This window comes from Lytechinus variegatus, chromosome 9 (assembly GCF_018143015.1).
Source record: "Lytechinus variegatus isolate NC3 chromosome 9, Lvar_3.0, whole genome shotgun sequence".
NCBI classification, from domain to species: Eukaryota; Metazoa; Echinodermata; class Echinoidea; order Temnopleuroida; family Toxopneustidae; genus Lytechinus; species Lytechinus variegatus.
The window spans coordinates 25182122-25202116 of NC_054748.1; the positions used below are offsets into that span (position 1 = coordinate 25182122).

The 19995-nt window shown below is 37.5% G+C and overlaps 1 protein-coding gene across 1 annotated transcript; it reads right to left on the reverse strand.

Annotated features, from left to right (window-relative positions):
- Positions 1 to 1488: 1488 nt before the first annotated feature.
- Positions 1489 to 19700, reverse strand: LOC121421774 (alpha-amylase A-like). Its single transcript, XM_041616573.1, has 5 exons — positions 19359 to 19700; positions 15701 to 15852; positions 10350 to 10600; positions 9249 to 9397; positions 1489 to 3437 (listed from the first exon to the last, which is right to left on the reverse strand). Exons 2-5 carry the CDS (start codon positions 15835 to 15837, stop codon positions 1773 to 1775), a joined length of 2202 nt encoding a protein of 733 aa, XP_041472507.1. The 5' UTR covers positions 15838 to 15852; positions 19359 to 19700; the 3' UTR covers positions 1489 to 1772.
- Between the last annotated feature and the right edge of the window lie 295 nt (positions 19701 to 19995).

Here is a 19995-nt window from a genome sequence, read left to right on the forward strand (position 1 = left end):
ATCAATCATCTACAGTACAATCAATCATCTACAATGCAATCAATCATCCACAGAGCAATTAATCATCTACAGTGCAATCAATCATCTACAATGCAATCAATCATCCACAGTGCAATCAATCATTTACAGTGCAATCAATCATCTACAGTGCAATCAATCATCCACAGAGCAATTAATCATCTACAGTGCAATCAATCATCTACAATGCAATCAATCATCCACAGTGCAATCAATCATCTACAATGCAATCAATCATCCACAGTGCAATCAATCATTTACAGTGCAATCAATCATCTACAATGCAATCAATCATCTCCAGTGCAATCAATCATCTACAATGCAATCAATCATTCTACAGTGCAGTCAATCATCTACAATGCAATCAATCAACTACAGTGCAATCAATCATCTACAATGCAATCAATCATCTACAATGCAATCAATCATCTACAGGGCAATCAATCATCTACAGTGCAATCAATCATCTACAATGCAATCAATCATTCTACAGTGCAGTCAATCATCTACAATGCAATCAATCATCTGCAGTGCAATCAATCATCTACAGCGCAATCAATCATTTACAATGCAATCAATCATTTACAGTGCAATCAATCATCTACAATGCAATCAATCGACTACAGTGCAATCAATCATCTACAATGCAATCAATCAACTACAGTGCAATCAATCATCTACAATGCAATCAATCATCTACAATGCAATCAATCATCTACAGGGCAATCAATCATCTACAGTGCAATCAATCATCTACAATGCAATCAATCATTCTACAGTGCAGTCAATCATCTACAATGCAATCAATCATCTGCAGTGCAATCAATCATCTACAGCGCAATCAATCATTTACAATGCAATCAATCATTTACAGTGCAATCAATCATCTACAATGCAATCAATCGACTACAGTGCAATCAATCATCCACAGTGCAATCAATCATTTACAGTGCAATCAATCATCTACAATGCAATCAATCATCACCAGTGCAATCAATCATCTACAGTACAATCAATCATCTACAATGCAATCAATCATCCACAGAGCAATTAATCATCTACAGTGCAATCAATCATCTACAATGCAATCAATCATCTACAGTGCAATCAATCATCTACAATGCAATCAATCATCTACAATGCAATCAATCATCTACAGTGCAATCAATCATCTACAATGCAATCAATCATCCACAGTGCAATCAATCATTTACAGTGCAATCAATCAACTACAGTGCAATCAATCATCTACAATGCAATCAATCATCTCCAGTGCAATCAATCATCTACAGGGTAATCAAATTCCCCATACCCCCCTTCTTGGTGCTACCACTACTAATAGCCAACCTAATTTGGGGATAACATATAATTACCAAGGACCGAAAAGTTATTGTAATGATAAATTTTATGCAACCGGGTATTTTGCTTCAAAATAAGAGCTTTAGAAAATATAAGGCAGGACAATAATGATTACTTCAAACCACCTTTATTGTATTTGCTATATTCGGCTCCATAAGACGAGATGTGAGGCCTACGATCATAATAGGCCTACCTAGTCGGCATACACCTCTATCATTTACGTTATATCTAAAAACCTGTTTATATGGAAGATGCATTTATAAACCTGGTAAACCTATTAGGTTTTGTTAACGTTGTATAGATATTATTTCATAAATTTTAGTTGTGACTAAGTATATCTGACGAGCTAAATAGCTTTAACCAAATTTTGCAGAAATGGAGCCTCACTTCGGTGATTACAGGTTATCAATCTGGCAGAAATCCTCGTTGAATTTAAAGACGTTGACATAGCCACATAGAGCGAAATGGTTTCCTGCAGATGAGAGCGCGGGTGATCCACCTTTGGAGCCGGAACATTCGCCCTGTTGGCGATTGCTTTCCCAATCATTTTCTGACAGCAACCCCTTCAGCTCAAACCATCCGCCGCCCTCCGTCTTGCTACAATCCACGTCGAGTTCCACCATCCAGTAATGCTCCCCCCACTTGTTGAGAGGAGTGTAGCCGTAACCGTCATTCTCGACTGTTTTATAATAGTTTGCATCGTTAGTGGTCCAAACCATTGGGGTACCTATTGCATCCCAATCCTGACCCGACTCCTTCCCGTGCCAATCGAGGAAATGATCCCCTGCTTTTTTCCTATTAAAGGTATCGTCGCCGTTCAGTACGTGGGTGATCGGGATGGCACAGTTGTCACTTTCTGCCGGAGCCCCGCACCCACTTCGCCTGCTTGAGTCGATGCCGCCACGAACAGTCACAAACTGCCCGTTACTCGTGGGTTTGTAAATGAAAATGACGGTGCGCTCTGATCCAGTTGGGGAAGTGGGGTTGGGACCTTGAGTTGGTCCCCCGGATGAAGGCTGGTTGGTTGGCTGGTTGGTAGGTTCTACGATGGGTCCGTTCTTCAAGGCACCGACGTGGATGTAGAGTAGAGTGTCATCATTTTGCCCACTGATATAGATGTTGGCGTTCCCGGAGGAATCCACAGAGACTGTGGAGCTACCAGTACAGGTCCCTGCGGATGAATCGTAATCCACTAAGGCCAAGTTGCAGTACTCTCCGGCGGGGAGACCCGTTTGAACCTGCTTGCTCAGGGAAGTGCCGTAACGAGCGATGGCGATGAAGGCTTTGCTACCTCGGGAAAAGTGAACCGAGTTGTAGTCACCATGGAAGTTTTCCACGGCACTACTTCCGGCCTGGTTGCGCCATCCGACCATGTTCGTGATAGGCCTCCAGCGATGCTCGCAGATCCATTCACCGCTGCAAGACCCATCGGCGTTGAATGTCGGCTCTATTACGTTATAGTCGTAATCACTTGGAGGTCCTTGCCAATCACTACTAAATTTGTAACTGCTCATGATCCGAGGGAAACCGTATGGCCAGGCCATCATAAAGGCAACAGCTTGCTTATACTGATCGGGGCTTGAATGTGTCAGGATGTTGCCACCCCCACCATGACCCCGTTGGTTGTCATGGTTATCAATAAACACCAGAGCCTTATCACTGTCCAGATCCCAATGAGCGCCGTTGCCCCTGCCAAAATTCCACAAATCTCCCAGATCGTTCGAATTCTTGAAATAGTTACCCAAGGTTTCCCCGTAGATGAAGTCCGTGACTCTACCTAAATTGACGTAATCTTGTGCTTTGACGGGTTCCCCGCCCTTATCAATCACTTCGTGGTAAAAGAACGGTCGTGTATTCGCAGGGAAGTAGGCGGTGTTAAGGTCATTGGTCTTGCCCAAGATTCCCTCAATGTCGCCAGGCCACATGTGCTTGGCGGCATCCACACGGAATCCAGCAACACCTAGATCAATCACTTTATTGAAGTATGATGCAATTTGATCCCTGACATAATTGCTTTCGGTGTACAGATCTAGGAGTCCCACAAGGTTACAGTTGCGTACCTGCAAGTGTGTTTATTAGAAGAAAAAAAAATATGGATGCAAACAGTCTCACCAAATTATATCTAGCAGCCATTTGCATTTATCATGGACGTAAAAACGGATGGAGTACCATCACATTCATTTTTAAAGCTAAAGCTAAATCCACAGACTTAATGGCCAAATAAAAAAGGGAAAAAATGCTTTTGTACTGATGATTACTTTCCGGATTTTTCTTGCCGATTGTAGACAAACGATCCCAAACTGACTACAGACTTAATTGCCAGGTAAAATAGGCATAATCCTTTTGTAATGATAGTTACTTTTCGCTGGCCTGCTTGTGGTTGGATATTATGAGCAGGCACATTGCTAATTTTTACGGGGAAAGCAAAAATAAATGTTGCAATATTGATTGAAATATGATTTGAAATTACCCCCATGTGGCCGCAACTGTAAAACATAATATCAGAAATATAATAATCTCTCAAACTATTTTCTTGAAGTGTGGAAGTGCGTAGAAATTTATAAAATGTTGATATAAAAGTTGTCGAATTCTGAGGGGTTTTCACATTTTAAAAATGTTATACAATATTTCGCACATTTTCAGTACATAATGAATTAGCTTTGAGATATATTTCCATGATTTCGTCATGTGTTATTCATCCCCATTTTGTAATCAAATGCAATTGAATATATTCCCAATTATCTATTTTCAGCACCAATCACTTTTCCGTTTTCCCATGAAACAGGCCGTGGCGTCACAGGTTGCCACCAAAGACTAGTACACTTTAATATTATTTTTGTACTTCTTTAGAACTTGGAAGCTACATGCATTAAAAAATTTGCATGTCGTTGTCAAATCATCCTTTTTGCCTCCATGCATGAATAGGCTATGTGTAGTGTGCCTATATAGAAGCTTTAAAGAGGGGGGGGGGGAATTACTCTAAAAGAATTGTACTTTAATGCGGAGTATTTTATGTAGAGTTCATTTGGAAATGAACATTTGACAATAAAACGTCTTCCGTTAACTAGTTGATCAGTGTGTTTCTTCATGAGTGCCAGGGCTTGATTCTAAAGATCTTCAATTTCTTAACTTTCTTGTTACTTTTAAAATATACATTTAATTGGTGGTGTGCTCTGATTTTCATTATACCTCAGTTAAGCCTCCGTCACACTTATTCGGAATCAGCAGGAATCAAGCAGAAGCTGGAACGAAAATAATATCCAAAAAATCTAGAAATTTGTGAGGGGAACTTATGAATTCACCAAACTGGAGTTGAAATTTAGTAAATTGACCAGGTGAATCATCATACACTAGTCAAAATGAACCGCAATGGAGTCAGATTGATAAGTCGTGCTAAATTCTTGGACATTCTAGATATTTTGACTGCATTCTGAGTGCATGCTAAATATTTTTGTCATTTCTTTTGGCCGTCCCGAAGGTTTGGTCATGTTCAAAACATGTTCGAGGGGTATTTTCGAACGGTGTTCGAAGTAGATTTCAATGACCAACTAGTCCAGGATAGGCCCCATAGAAACTTGACCAAACCTTGTTTTTTTATATATACAATATTTTTTGATGGTTTCTTGTCAATTCGAGGGTGCTGATTACGAATCTGGATGATGCCACTCGTGCAACCTTGAGCATTTTCCGCAAATTGGCAAAATCCAATATGGCCGCCAAAATATGCAAATTACCCATAAAAATCCTAAAATTGTCCGCACATTGGCTATGAAATGCATGGAAGCGTGTGGCAGGAGTAGAATACACTCTGAAAAAATAGTTTTTGACCAAATATTTATTTTCCTGATATTCAAAATGGCCGCCATAGTCCATTGTATGCTCTATTATGTACAATATGAATAGGGAAAATTTATTTTTACAAAAATGAGCACTAAATCGCAAAAAAATCGCGATATATGAACGAAATAATATATGCAAATCATCATTACTAACGAGATATATCATTTATTATGTCATAAATGGGAACATTTCTGTATTTTGATGTCTAAAATGGCCGCCACTGGCCCAAACAGTATTGCGTACAACGGCAATAGGGGCCAAAAAATTCACAAGAGTGATCACTAAAATGCATATTATTAAGATTAAACGAGTGGAATACTGACTAAAAACATAATTGTTAACGAAATATATTATTAATATGCCATGTATGTGTTGAATGTTGTATTTAGATATTCAAAATGGCTGCCAAAGGCCCTAAAAGCATTATCCACAATGAGAAAGTGGGGCAAAGAAATCACAAGAGTGATCACTAAAATGCATATTATATGTGATAAATTCATGGGATACTGTTTAAAAACGTATTTTCTAACGAAATATATCATTCAGGTTTAAAGTTTGTGTTAAATGCTGTATTTTTACTTTCAAAATGGCCGCCAGAGACATTAACAGTGTTATGCGCAATGCAAAGTGGGAAACCAATATTCACAGGAGTGAGCACCATAAATGCAGGTATTACTGATCTATGAGTAAAATATTGTCTGAAAGCATAATTTCTATTAAGAGATATCATGTATTATGCCAGATAGGTGATAGATACTGTTATTGGAAAGTCAAAATGGCCGCTACAGGCCCTACGATATTATGCACAATGTGAATGGGAACAAATTATTTCAGCATAATTTGGCTTTGCTTGGCCAATTTGGGATGTATGAGTGAAATGTCGTCTGAAAACATGATTTCTAACTAAATAATCACATATTGGTTGTGGAGGTTATGAATGCTGTACTTTGAAATCCAAAATGGCTGCCATAGGTCCTAAAAGTATTATGTACATTGTAACATTAGACATATAATTTTGACAGAATTTGGCTTTGTTTGACTCTAAATATTGCCTATAATAATATTGTGAATTCTGATGCAAGGGTGAAATATTGTCTAACACCATGGTTTCTAACGAGATATATCATAATGTTGTGTATTTAAGGTGATAAACAATGCATTTTTAAATTGAAAATGGCCAACATAAGCCCTTATCGTATAATATACAATTTGAGTGTAGACAAATAATGTTCACAAAAAGGGCATATGGCAGCCATTTTGTATGTTGAAATACAGTATTTATCACATAAATTACATAAGAGATGATATATTTTGTCATAAATCATGTTTCCAGACGATATTTCACTCATACATCACCATTTGGCCAAGCAAAGCCAAATTCTGATGAAATAATTTGTTCCCATTCACATTGTGCATAATATCTTAAGGGCCTGTAGCGGCCATTTTGATTTTCCAATAACAGTATTTATCACCTAACTGGCAGAATAAATGATATCTCTTAATAGAAATCATGCTTTCAGACGATATTTTACTCATAGATCACTAATACTTGCATTTATGGTGCTCATATTGGTTTCCCACTTTGCATTGTGCATAATACTGTTAATGTGTATGGCGGCCATTTTGAAAGTAAAAATACAGTATTCAACACAAACTTTAAACCTGAATGATATATTTCGTTAGAAAATATGTGTTTTAAACAGTATCCCATTAATTTATCACACATATATGCATTTTAGTGATCACTCTCGTGATTTTTTTGCCCCTCTTTCTCATTGTGCATAATGCTTTTAGGGCCTTTGGCAGCCATTTTGAATATCTAAATACAACTTTCATCACATACATGGCATATTAATAATATATTTCGTTAACAATTATGTTTTTAGTCAGTATTCCACTCGTTTAATCTCAATAACATGCATTTTAATTATCACTCTTGTGAATTTTTTGGCCCCCATTGCCATTGTACGTAACACTGTTTGGGCCAGCGGCGGCCATTTTAGATATCAAAATACAGAAATCTTCCCATTTATGATATAATAAATGATATATCTCTTTAGTAATAATGATTTGCATATATCACTTCGTTCATACATCGCGATTTCTTTGCGGTTTAGTGCTCACTTTTGTGAAAGCTAGTTTTCCCTATTTATATTGTACATAATATAGTATACAATGGACTATGGCGGCCATTTTAAATATGAGGAAAATAAATATTTTTTCAAAAATTGTTTTTTCAGGGAGTATCTCACTCCTGCCACACAATTTCATGCATTTCGTAGCTAATGTGCGGACAATTTAAGGATTTTTATGGGTAATTTGCATATTTTGGCGGCCATATTGGTTTTTGCCAATTTGCGGAAAATGCTCAAGGTTGCACGAGTGGCATCATTCAGATTCGTAATCAGCACCCTCGAATTGACAAGAAACCATCAAAAAATATTGTATATATAAAAAAACAAGGTTACGCCTCTTCTATCCTGGACTACAACTGGTTGTCGAACAATAGTTCTTTAATTTCGGTCAATTCTGCTTGATTCGGAATAAGTGTGATGGGGGCTTTACATTTGCTCTACGGCGGCCGTACGGCGAGTCGAAAACAGTCGTTTTAACATTTGTTGATATTGCTACATAGGTGGCTGAGATATAAGGTTCTTTTCCTTTGGTTTATACTATCAATAAGAATGTGTTATTTGATAAGAGACTGCACTCTACAGGCTCAGATGTTTTTAGCAGGCAGACCAGCCCAAATTAATGCATAAATAACTCATCAATATTATACATTTCCAATTTATTTATTTGTTTTGTTAATTAATTAAATATATATTGCAACGATGGAAGTTGGATTATTAAAAATATAACAAATGGAATGCCTCTGGCCGTCTCACCTGCATTACGCGGTTCAATAACTTTGAAAACTACTCTAACTCGCACAAGATGTTCAGTGATACATGATTACTCCTATGTCCACTTTTTATGAACTAGACCAATAAACTTACAGAGATATGATGGTTATTCAACAAAAATCCCTAACATGGCCAAAGTTCATTGACCTTACATGACCTTTGACCTTGATCATGTGACCTGAAACTCGCACAGGATGTTCAGTGATACTTGACTACGCTTATGTCCAAGTTTCAGATCCCAAACTTTCAAAGTTATGATGGTAATTCAACAGATACACCCAATTCGGCCAAAGTTCATTGACCTTTGACCTTGGTCATGTGACCTGAAATGCGCACAGGATGTTCAGTGATACTTGATTACTCTAATGTCCAAGTTTAACGAACTAGACCAATAAACTTTCAAAGTTATGATGGTAATTCAACAGATACCCCCAATACGGCCAGAGTTCATTGACCCTAAATGACCTTTGACCTTAATCATGAGACCTGAAACTTGCACAACATGTTCAGTGATGCTTGATTACTATTATGTCCAAGTTTCATGAATCAGATCCATAAACTTCAAAGTTATGATGGGAATTCAACAGATACCCCCAATTCGGCCAAAGTTCATTGACTCTAAATAACCTTTGACCTTGGTCATGTGACATAAAACTGATGCAGGATGTTCAGTGATACTTGATTAACCTTATGTCCAAGTCTCATGAACTATGTCCATATATTTTCTTAGTTATGATGACATATCAAAAACCTCAGGTTAAGATTTTGATGTTGATTCCTTCAACATGGTCTAAGTTCATTGACCCTAAATGACCTTTGACCTTGGTCATGTGACATGAAACTCTAATATAGTACGCCTAGCAATTGAGTCTTAGAACTCTTGTTGGATTGCTCCCAAGGGGGTGGAGAAGGTGCATACATTTTATGCGGTCATATAAGGATCCGATGACCGGGGTAAGTATACTGTAAAGTCCTTTGGGCCATTGTTAATCTCATAACAAAAATTGACTATTTTACTTTTTTTTTCTTAATTAAGTTTTTGTATTAAAAGTTATTGCTTCGCTCGCATTTTTATAATTTTTTTTAGGGGTGGTGCATTAATTACTCTACAGTATAGTTCCTTACCTCATTAATGTCTCCATAGTTGGTGATTTGGCCATTACTGGATGTGCATTTACCGAGTGGCTGGTTGAAGTCATTACTACCGTACCCAGCACCGGGGAAAGAAAACTCGCCAGTGTTATAGGCAGATCCACCGGATCCCGACCCGCTGCCTGCAAGAGTTATGAAACAGAGACAGGTTGTCTCATATGAGAGTGGTCACGAGCGAAGAGGGTAATTCCTAAACATGGAGTTTTGCCTCCACGATGTCCGTAGGGTTCTAGGGGCCCGTTGCAGAAAGAGTTGCAATCAATCGCAACTCTAAAAAATCATGCGCAACTTGATTTTCAACCAATCAACAGCGCGCATTTGGGACTTGCGATTGATTTTTTGACTTGCGTTTAAACGCAACTCTTTCTGCAACTGGCCATAGAACAGATAAAATGTATTGTCAAATGCCATTCATGACAAAAAACAACCAAGAAGTCTTTGTCGAATACTAGTAAATCAAAGTAGCAGCTCCATCCGGTCCTATTATACGTACAAACCATAGGTGGAAATCCCAGGGGGACGTGTCTCCCCCTACTCAAAATAGTAGGGGGGACACAATATCAAATGCCCCCCTACTAATTTTGGTCTGTTATGATGGTAAGAAATACATCATTCTAAATCAAAATAAAACATGTATTTTGGGACGCGATGACCTTACTTTGGCGATGATAACCTTTTTTTTGCTTGTCATATTTTCCCGCCCCTTGTCCCCATAGGCGGATCCAGGGGGGCCGAGTGTCCCCCCCCCCCCCAGTGGCGGAGCAAAAAAAAAGAAAAAAAAGAAAGAAAGTAGGAAAAGGAGGGAAAAGAGAGGAGAAAAAGAAGAGAAGGGCGACGAGTGCATAAAATAAGATGAGGGCAGACTTAAAAAATAAAAAGAATCTTTCGTGCCACTATATAAAATTTTCGCTCGCGCTTCGCGCTTGCATTGCCTGTTAGGTGATTTACATAATTATCTTGTCATTTTGGCCGATTTTCACTGTGTTCTTGAATCTGTTGCGCGTCGTAGAGCGAAAACGCCCTAATATCTCAGTGGCATAAAAGGTTCTGGGAGTTCTGAAAAGAAAACTCTACCTGCATCTTCTCCACACATGTGATTGACGACAGCGTCTACATATATCCTCACTCCGACATCGTTGCAGCGTTGTACCATATCCCCAAACTGTTGCTCGGTTCCACGGCGACTATCAAGTCCGTAGCCGACTGGCTGGTAGCTTTCGTACCATGGTCGCTTTACATTCGTATCCCAATATGGCTCGTAAATCACTCGATGTTCATTAGGAGGGGATATCTGAACTCCACCGAAGCCATGCGGGGCCAAAAATCTGTCACGAACAGAATAATTAAAAGGGTTCATTTCCAAATAGTCTAATGCCAATTCGTCCAAATTTCCAACTCGTTTACTATCATTTGGTCTACCATCAGTTCGCTCATTTTCACTTTAATCTAACTACAGATTCTTCCACTCACCACTTCGTTTAATAACCAGTTGGTCGAATAGCCATTTAGTCCATATACCAATAGGTCTAATTGGACTTATACCCTTTTCATAAACCTATCCTCCAGAGTAATGCGGATAATTCAATAAAAATTGCGTTCATAAACTCCGAAAATAAGCCGCATTATTTTTACGAGCGCCCGTCCTGAAAAAGGCGGATAATCGCCATGACAACTGGACACGCCCCCTCCGATGCGGTTGTGTTGGAAAAGGGTGACCTTGTGACCGCACCATGGCAATTATCCGCATTATTTGGAAATGCGTTCATAAACTCAAAATCTTGTCCCGATGCTGCTATTATGCGGATAATAGCAGCATCAGAGTAATGCGGATAACTCTTGTCCTCCTCCAATTTTACGACCAAATTATGCTGCTATTAGCCGCCTAATTCATTTTAATGGGGTTTATGAAAGGGGTATTAGTGTTAATTGGGCGAAGTGAATGAACATGATATGGATATTAGACCATCTGGGTCATGAGACGAAATGGTCATAGACGAAATGGTGATTAGACGAAGTAATGATCGGATCAAATGCTTATTGGACCAAATGGTTGTTAGACGAAATATTTACTTTAAAAACTGTGGTGTTAAAACTGACACCAATTGGTGTTAATAGAGGACCACACCCCGAGGTGTTAAAATAACACCCTAGCGATTTAACATAACACCAAAGAGTTTAAATGTAACAACCATAGGTGTTGTAATAACACCTGTGGCCCGTTGCAGAAAGAGTTGCAATCAATCGCAACTCTAAAAATCATGCGCAAGTCCCGAATGCGCGTTGTTGATTGGTCGAAAATCAAATTGCGCGTGATTTTTAGAGTTGCGATTGATTGCAACTCTTTCTGCAACGGGACCCTGTAGGTGTAAAACTAACACCACCAATTTAACACCGGTGTAAAATAACTGGTGTGGTCCTCTATGTACACCGGTTAACACCACAGTTTTTGCTGTGTTGATGAACGGAATGGCGTAAGACTAAATGAAAGCAGACCATGCGGTGAGTGGACGAGTTGGCAATAGACCTAATCGAGTTTTGATTCCTGGGGGGTGTTTCACAAAGATTTAAGTATGACTTAGAGTCGCACTTAAGTGTCTAGTTGCGCGCAGTATAAAAGGCATAACAGCATTGGTCAGATCATGCCAAGCTGACGCGCACTACTGCGTATTGATCAATAAGATTGCGCGTTGCATATCATGTACGCGTCGACATTTAAGTGCGACCTAAGTCATACTTAAATCTTTGTGAAACACCCCCCTGTTGTATCTAATGTTGTTCATCGATATCTGTCACTGACAAATCACAATCCACTCAATCAACTGAGGAGATTCGTGCAGGCACTTTAAAAATATCTATATGTAAGTTGCCAAAGAAAAATAATAAAATCTGCGAATTAAGAGATTAGACAAGAAATTATTTATAAGAGATTAGATAAGAAGGGGAAAATGACATGAATTAAGATAATTTTTATTGTAAGAAATTTCGAAATGCTCACTCTAACCCAAAGTAAAAATCTAAGGACATCATTAACATCAATATCGGCTGATAGCCATTCACCAAAGCATCAGGCACATAACAAAGGACACGTACATGTCCCGCCCCCACCCCAACCCACTTTATACAAAATTTATATTGTAACATTAATTATTTGAAGAAAAGTTCCTCTTTTTTAAGTGATTGATTTATTTGTTATTTACTATTATTTCTTTAAAGGTCAAGTCCACCTCAGAAAAATGTTGATTTGAATCAATAGAAAAAAATCAGACAAGCGCAATGCTGAAAATTTCATCAAAATCGGATGTAAAATAAGAAAGTTACGACATTTCAAAGTTTCGCTTATTTTTAACGAAATAGTTATATGAACGAACCAGTTACATCCAAATGAGAGAGTCGATGATGTCACTCACTATTTATTTTGTATTTTATTGTTTGAATTGTACAATATTTCAATTTTTATGAATTTGATGATTAGGACCTCCTTGCCTGAAGCAACAAATGTTAAAATAATGGAATTCCACGTGTTCAGGGAGGAATGAAACATCATTTCACATGACAATATTTCATATTTCAAACAATAAAAAACAAAAGAAATAGTGAGTGAGGGACATCATCGACTCTCTCACTTGGATGTAACTGGCTCGTTCATAATTAACTTTTTGTTAAAAATAAGCGAATCAAATCAAAATCAAATCAAGATTTTGTTGGGGTGGACTTGTCCTTTAAGTATTAATTGAGGGGGTTGAGGGTGCCACTTAATGATTGCACGACCAGAAAACGCTTTAAAATTGTCACCATTTCTGATTTCAGGCCGCGATATTCACCTCTGCGGGTATAGGGTCGCAAAAACGCCCGCCAAAATGACAAAACAAGAGTATTTTCTTCTTCAAAGATGACTAAAGGGTAGTTAAAAGTAAAACAAATATATATACCCCTAAAAAAAGGTTGGAAATCTGAGTTTGGCCATTAATTTCTTCCAACTCCGAATTCTAGACAATGCATATTTGATATCATTTATAAGTCCATTGAATTCCCCGCCCCACCCCCACTCCGGGGTCGGAGAGACCGCATGCGTGTTCCCAAAATGTCCAGTAAGGGGGTACTTTTTTCGCGGGACAAGTCCGACCCTCTAATTTTGTAAAAAAGGGTGTATTTGACTTTTCACCTGGAGATTTCTTTAAAAGGGGGTGGGTTTTTTTTTTCTCTCTCTCTCTCTTTAGACTCCTGAGAAATTCAAAAAGGGGGTTGTAAAATATCTTTATATTATAGAAAAAATTGATCAAATCCCAGGATCAAATTCCTGAAAATCATGCCAGTTTTGAAAGCTCATTCGGGATTATTTCATTTTGAAAAGTAAAAACATAGTCCACCCCCCGAGTTTGTCTGTCTTGAGATAGTATACAAATATGCAATGACACTCGAGGATCTGGCTAAAACTATTCGCATCGAAGGAACATCACATAGTACTATTCTCCCGAGGGCCATCGGCCCGAGGGAGAATAGTACTATGTGATGTTCCTGAGTGCGAATACTTTTAGCCGGTTCCGAGAATATGTCATTGTATATTTGTTTTATATCCCTTCCACTTATACCATTTACAGCGACACGATTTTTAATAAGTTGATATAGAACAATCGTCGAGAAGTTGACAAAATAATAATGGATCGTCTGTTCAGCGAGCGCACCTGGTTAGTGCAGCTCGCCGAAAGTTTCCCGTGGCATGCAGTGGAGAGTACCGTTTGGCTGAGTAGCGCTCTGCTCGCATGCATCGCACCGCACACCTCGCGTATCGCGAGGTAGGGGGGGGGGGGGGGGTCAAAAAAACGTATAGTTCACTTTTTCCCTAGGGAAAAAATGGACTATGCGTGACGTCAGCAAGGAAAATGAACTATATCACGGCAAACGTTTATCGTAGTAAAACTATTGTTTTTCTCCTTGTGTACACTCTCAATACAACAATCTTAAGTAAGGGATATAAATAATAATAACAACAGGCATTTATATAGCGCCATCTATCTAGAAATATTCTATTCCGAGGCGCGTTGTTATTATTATTACCCCGGCTTTAGCTCGAGCTACTAGTATAGGTGATTGGTGAAAAAAATGTTCAGAAAATGGTATGGTCAGTTCTCCCATGTCTGCGCGGTCTCCCAAGTCTGCGCACCCGCGTATCTGCGCGATTCTAGTAAAAGAATATACGCAACGAGCACGAACTTTGCACATATATGCATAGACAGGTATTCATAAAAAAATCCGACTCAAAATGGTGGAAAAATGATGAATTCAGAGCATTTCATGCGACGGTCTCAAAATGCAGCCTTTTGTCATCAAAATCCCCGAATCGTGTGCAAAGTGAATGAGTGCGCAGACATCGGGTACCATTTTTTTTTTCAATCTGAAAATGACTGCCCTAGGTTTTTTCCAAGAAAATCATATATTTATTTCAAATTTTTATGAGATATTTGGCACACTAACTCATTATGATGTAAGGAACATTATCAACTGAAAGATTTTGTGAAACAAGAAGAAATTCATGTTAAATCTTAGCTCAAATTGTTAGGTGCGCAGACTTTGGGGCCCACCATCATACAATCATGAAAATTTGCACACAGATAGAGTAGGTAATTCTAATCATTTTCAGCAAGGGGTGCCAACGTGAGTTTACCAAATATATCAACGGTTATTAGGTAGCACAAACTTGGTAACTGAGCTTAATTGGGCTTGAGGAACAGTTTCACAAGCAATATGTCACATAAATTTTAGCCTAAGCATATTTCTTTGTATCACAGCATTATTGATCCATTTATTCATAGCAACGGTTGCTAAGGGACCTTTTTAGACAATTGTTTATCATAGTTCAGATCATTATAATTTACTCAGAAGAGCCTAGAAATTATTTTTTGCCCATAGATTCCTCATGTGATGAATGTTTCCATAGGTAGACCCAATGAGCATTAAAGCAACGGTTGCAAGGTAAAATCTTTCCTCAGTAACCAATACTTAAAGGGTGTTTTTATGATTATAATTTCTATGAGCCACCACATATATTTATATTTAAGCACATGCATGTTTTTTGTTATGTTTGCTTGTGCAGAGATGTGTTTGATTCCATGTTGATGTTAAGGTACGTGAAAACAAAAGAAACCGCTGAGAAACTAACTCATCACCACGGAAAAAGGAACAGTAACTTGTGTCATTTTGCAACTTTTGCATTTTGACCTTGCCCCACGCTTCAAGGCACTGCAGCTCAATGTGAACCATAATCATAGCATGTAGGGTATCATTCTAAATAGAACTAAATGATGTATTTTTTGGTATCATTTACACATTAACATTCACTAAAACCGAGGAGGGATTATCCATCAAAGTCAGATTTCCCAACTTTTTTTAGGAGTTTATATATTTATATATGCAAGAGGTAAACTTACGTTTCACATTCATTAGCAATACTGTTCCACGGCCACTCAAAGAGATGTACCATGGCTGTTCGATCGGAGGCCGTGTTTGGGGTATTATAACCCAGGGCCCCAGCCAACAGGCAGAACCAAACAACTAAGTTGTACATAATTTTTAGTTGAACCTGAAAAGAATGAGGAAATGAGATAAGTGGGGTTTTTTGTCGCAGATTGCTTTTATCTTCTTTTTTTTACGAAAAAGGGTATATTAGGGGACTTGTTTCATTGACGGTCTAGGAGACGGTTTCATGAAAGTTGTCAGCACTTGACAATCTGTCCTTCTCCCGACAGTTACCATATTAACAGTCAGAGGTAAGTGGTTCTGGGTCAACCAGTCACTAAAATTGTCAGCACTGACCATGTAGCCGTGGTGTAATGAGCCCAAAATTTGGAGGGGGCAATACGGTGGCGTATTGGGCGATTTTTTTTATAAGTTCTGAGCGAGCAAAACATTTTGACATTTTTATATTTCCAAAATCCAATTTCGCGATAGATTTGACATAATAGTTCAAAACTAATATCATAATTTTACCCTTTTATCTTTCTTTTTCTTTCCCTTTTTCTTGGTCGCATTTTTCTTTTTTATTTATTTATTTATTATTATTATTTATTTTTTTGTGGGGGGGGGGGCACCCAAAGCTCACCATCTGTACGCCATCGCAATGATCACAGTGGCCCGTATTCTGAAGTCGGGTGTAACTTAAACTCAGGTTTAAAGTTGTGGTTTAAGTATGGACGGCCAATTGTCACATAATCACTAACAGTAAAGATATCATACTTCGGCTCATTCGGTTCTCAAATCATTTACTAATTGTGTAGGAAGTATAAATAAATAATTGTCTTCATCATCGATAAATCACGAAATAGCACATTAAACATAAGAAACATACAGTTTGATGAAATTTTGATACTTTTGGCCTTCCATACTTAAACCACAACTTTAAACCTGAGTTTAAGTTAAACCCGACTTCAGAATACGGACCAGTGTTGACAACTTTCATGCACCACTCACAATTGATCTAGGTTGTCGGGAGGGGGTAAGCAAAAGCTAAGAAGATGAATTGCAATTGTAAGCAAAAGTGCTTGAAAATAGGACAAACCGAAATATAATATTAATCATATATTCACATTATGAGTAGAATGAATGACTGCGAATTATTAAAGTATCAATTAAATAAAAAGAAAGAAAATCAAACAAACACTTGCCATAATATATAATCATGAACAAGTAAAAAACAACAATGGTGGTGAAAATGAAGATAATGATGATGATGATGATAATGATGATGATGATGATGATTATGATGATAGTGATGATGATGATGATGATGACCATGATAATGATGATGATGATGATGATGATGATGATGATAATGATGATAATGATGATGATAATGGAGATAATGATGATGATGATGATAATAATGATGATGATGATAATGGTGATGATGATGATGGTGATGAGGATGATAACGATAATGATGATGATGATTGTGGTGGAAGTCATGATGATGGTGATGGAAATGATGATAAAGTGCAGATAGTTTGTAATGACAATTTTTTTTCCTTGCAGGAGCGGATGTGAAATGTTTTATCTGTTGATATATGGAAGGCATAATTCTGTATATATATATATATATATATATATATATATATATACATTAAGAATCAATTTTTTTTCGGGTGGGGGAGGGGTGACAATTCATTGATTCTTTTTGCTTCACCATACGTGGGACACTGCTCGAATATGACGTCACAAATCAAAATAAATTAAAATCATAACTTTTCTACTTTGAAGTATGGACCCTCCTCAAACATTCACTAATATATTTTTTCTTTTATTATTCAAAAAAGTGTTCGTTGAGGTGAACGTAGGCTTATAATGATTGGAATGCGAGCAGATTTTCGAATAAAACGTCGAAACATTTAATGCCAATATTTAGACATTTAATATCGTGCTAAACAACGTTCTAAAAAATAGTGCGAATATATGTTGAAATCTGTGGCTATAATATTTTGTGAGAAAAAAGGGCAAAATTCAATATCTAATCATAGTAATATCATGGTTATTGCATTTTTATCAGCTCTGATTTGCAATTATATTGTTCTGTATTTGAAACAAAATTTGGACAAACTTGAAAAACCATTCCTTGGTTTAAATGCAATGATGACATTGGACGGGAAAAACTAAAGTCGGCTATAGTTTTCTAACAATTATTTGGATCTTGAAATAAAAATTTGATTCCTTCATATTATGAGAAAATAAGCAATATGTGATTTGTTTGAAAATCGAATCATGTGCAGGTTCTTAATTTCGGAAGTTCTGTTGTTTTTCAGAGTATTTTTTACAGCAGAAAATATACGTAGGAAATATTGATGATCCCATATTATTGATATAGGCCGACTTCATTTGCAAATTAATTTATATTGATCACTTTTGCCCACCACCCCTAAGCCCGCAATAAGTCGCCCAAAATATTTTCTCTAAGACTTTTCTAAAATAGAAAAGCAGATCTTAAGCAATGAAATTATATAAACTGGGTTTCAAAAGAAACTGATCATGCAAACTCTTTCAAGGGCACTGCACAAATTCCACTCAGTCAAAATTAACGATACTTTTACACAGGCTAGCTTCTATCGTCTTTACTAAGCACATGTCAATAAGTAAGAAATTACTAAAATCACAGTGAGGTCATAACCCCTCGCATCAATTATTGGTTTCAGAATCCAAAGTCGGAAAATTGCAAGAAGGAAGATCAATGAAAAAGAAATGTGATAAAATGAACTGAACAATTATTACAAATGTCATTCACAGGCGTGTGTGAATGACTGGCTCAGTCAAAAAGATGCTTAAAGGGGAAGTTCACCCTGACAAAAAGTTTATTGTAAAAATAGCAGAAAAAATAATAAAAAATGTTGCCGATGGTTTGAGAAAAAATCATCAAATAATTAAAAAGTTATTCGAATTTCAATTATTTGATTTGTGACGTCATATGCGAGCAGCATTCCTACATAGTAGATGGTAAAAAGTCAATGAAATGTCATTTTCTCAGAAAATTGAAAATGGTTTTCACTGTACCAATGACTGTATCAATAGACAAATCATTTCACACCCAATCATGAATAGAAAACAAAATTAAGTCATCAGGAACCATACAAAATTTGAAATTCATGCATTTTACATAACACATGGGGCAGCTGCTCGTTTATGACGTCACAAATCCAAAACTTTGAACTCTAATAACTTTATTATTCTTTAACGGATTTTCCTCAAACCTTCACCAATATTTTTTTATTATTTTTTCGGCGATTTTCACAACAAAGTTCTCTTCAGGGTGAACTTCCCCTTTAAGGAAGTTAACATCAACGTGTTACATCACTAGAACAATAAAACAGCCACACATGTAGATCCCCGGGGTATGTCGCCGTAAGCGGGGCATATAATATGAATACGGTGAGTGTGAGGGCGTGCGAGTGGGTGTGCGTGAGGGTGTGTATGTGTGCGTGACTGTGAGAGATACACACATGTAGATCTACACACTGTGTTCAGATTATCCTCGCTTACCGTTTTTACTGGGTAAGAGAGAATGACTTGAGCGAAAGGCCTCTAAAACGAGAGAGAAAAACTCACCTTCGCAGAAAAGAATTCTTTGGTCTTCTTCAGAAGCTGCTGCAGACGAGCATCAGAATATGAAATATTGCAGCGAATCTCGTCTATATAGAACTAGTCTCCGCGTCGTATCATCGATAAGAGATGCAAGTCATCTATGACGTAATTGAAAAGTGACCAATCAAATCTCGGGATTTCAGTAGCTTGCTACAAGTACCTTGCGATTTTGATGTTGATAAGGAGAACAGTACCCTGGACCGGGGGATATGAAGCCAGGTGATGAGGTTCCCAATTTGAGGGGATGGAAAATACCAATCAGCCGCTGCCACCCCGCTTGGTCGTGACAATGAATCCATCTTTGTGTCGGCATGCTTTAAAAAAAAATAGAAAAAATATTCAAAATTTTAACAGGATATGGAACATACAAATTGTGCTTCATTGTGACGAATTATAAATATCAAGGTTTAGCTCGAAGGTTTGTTGATAGGGGTAACGCAACTTGAGGGTGACTGCAGTAGAGTAATGAGCCAAAGCGAAGCGAACGAGCAAATTTCGATTTTATTTTATTTTATGCCAAAAAGTTAATGTTGTGATAGATTTGTACATAAAATTTAGATAATATATAATATCACATTTCGTCCATTTCCTTTCCTTTTCT

Coding starts and splice junctions, on each gene's coding strand:
- LOC121421774 (XM_041616573.1), bottom strand. CDS start 15,837: ATGTACAACTTAGTTGTTTGGTTCTGCCTGTTGGCTGGGGCCCTGGGT. Junction 10,601..15,700: donor ATTGCTAATGAATGTGAAAC/GTAAGTTTACCT, acceptor TGTTCGTGACAG/ATTTTTGGCCCCGCATGGCT. Junction 3,438..9,248: donor ACTATGGAGACATTAATGAG/GTAAGGAACTAT, acceptor ACACACTTGCAG/GTACGCAACTGTAACCTTGT.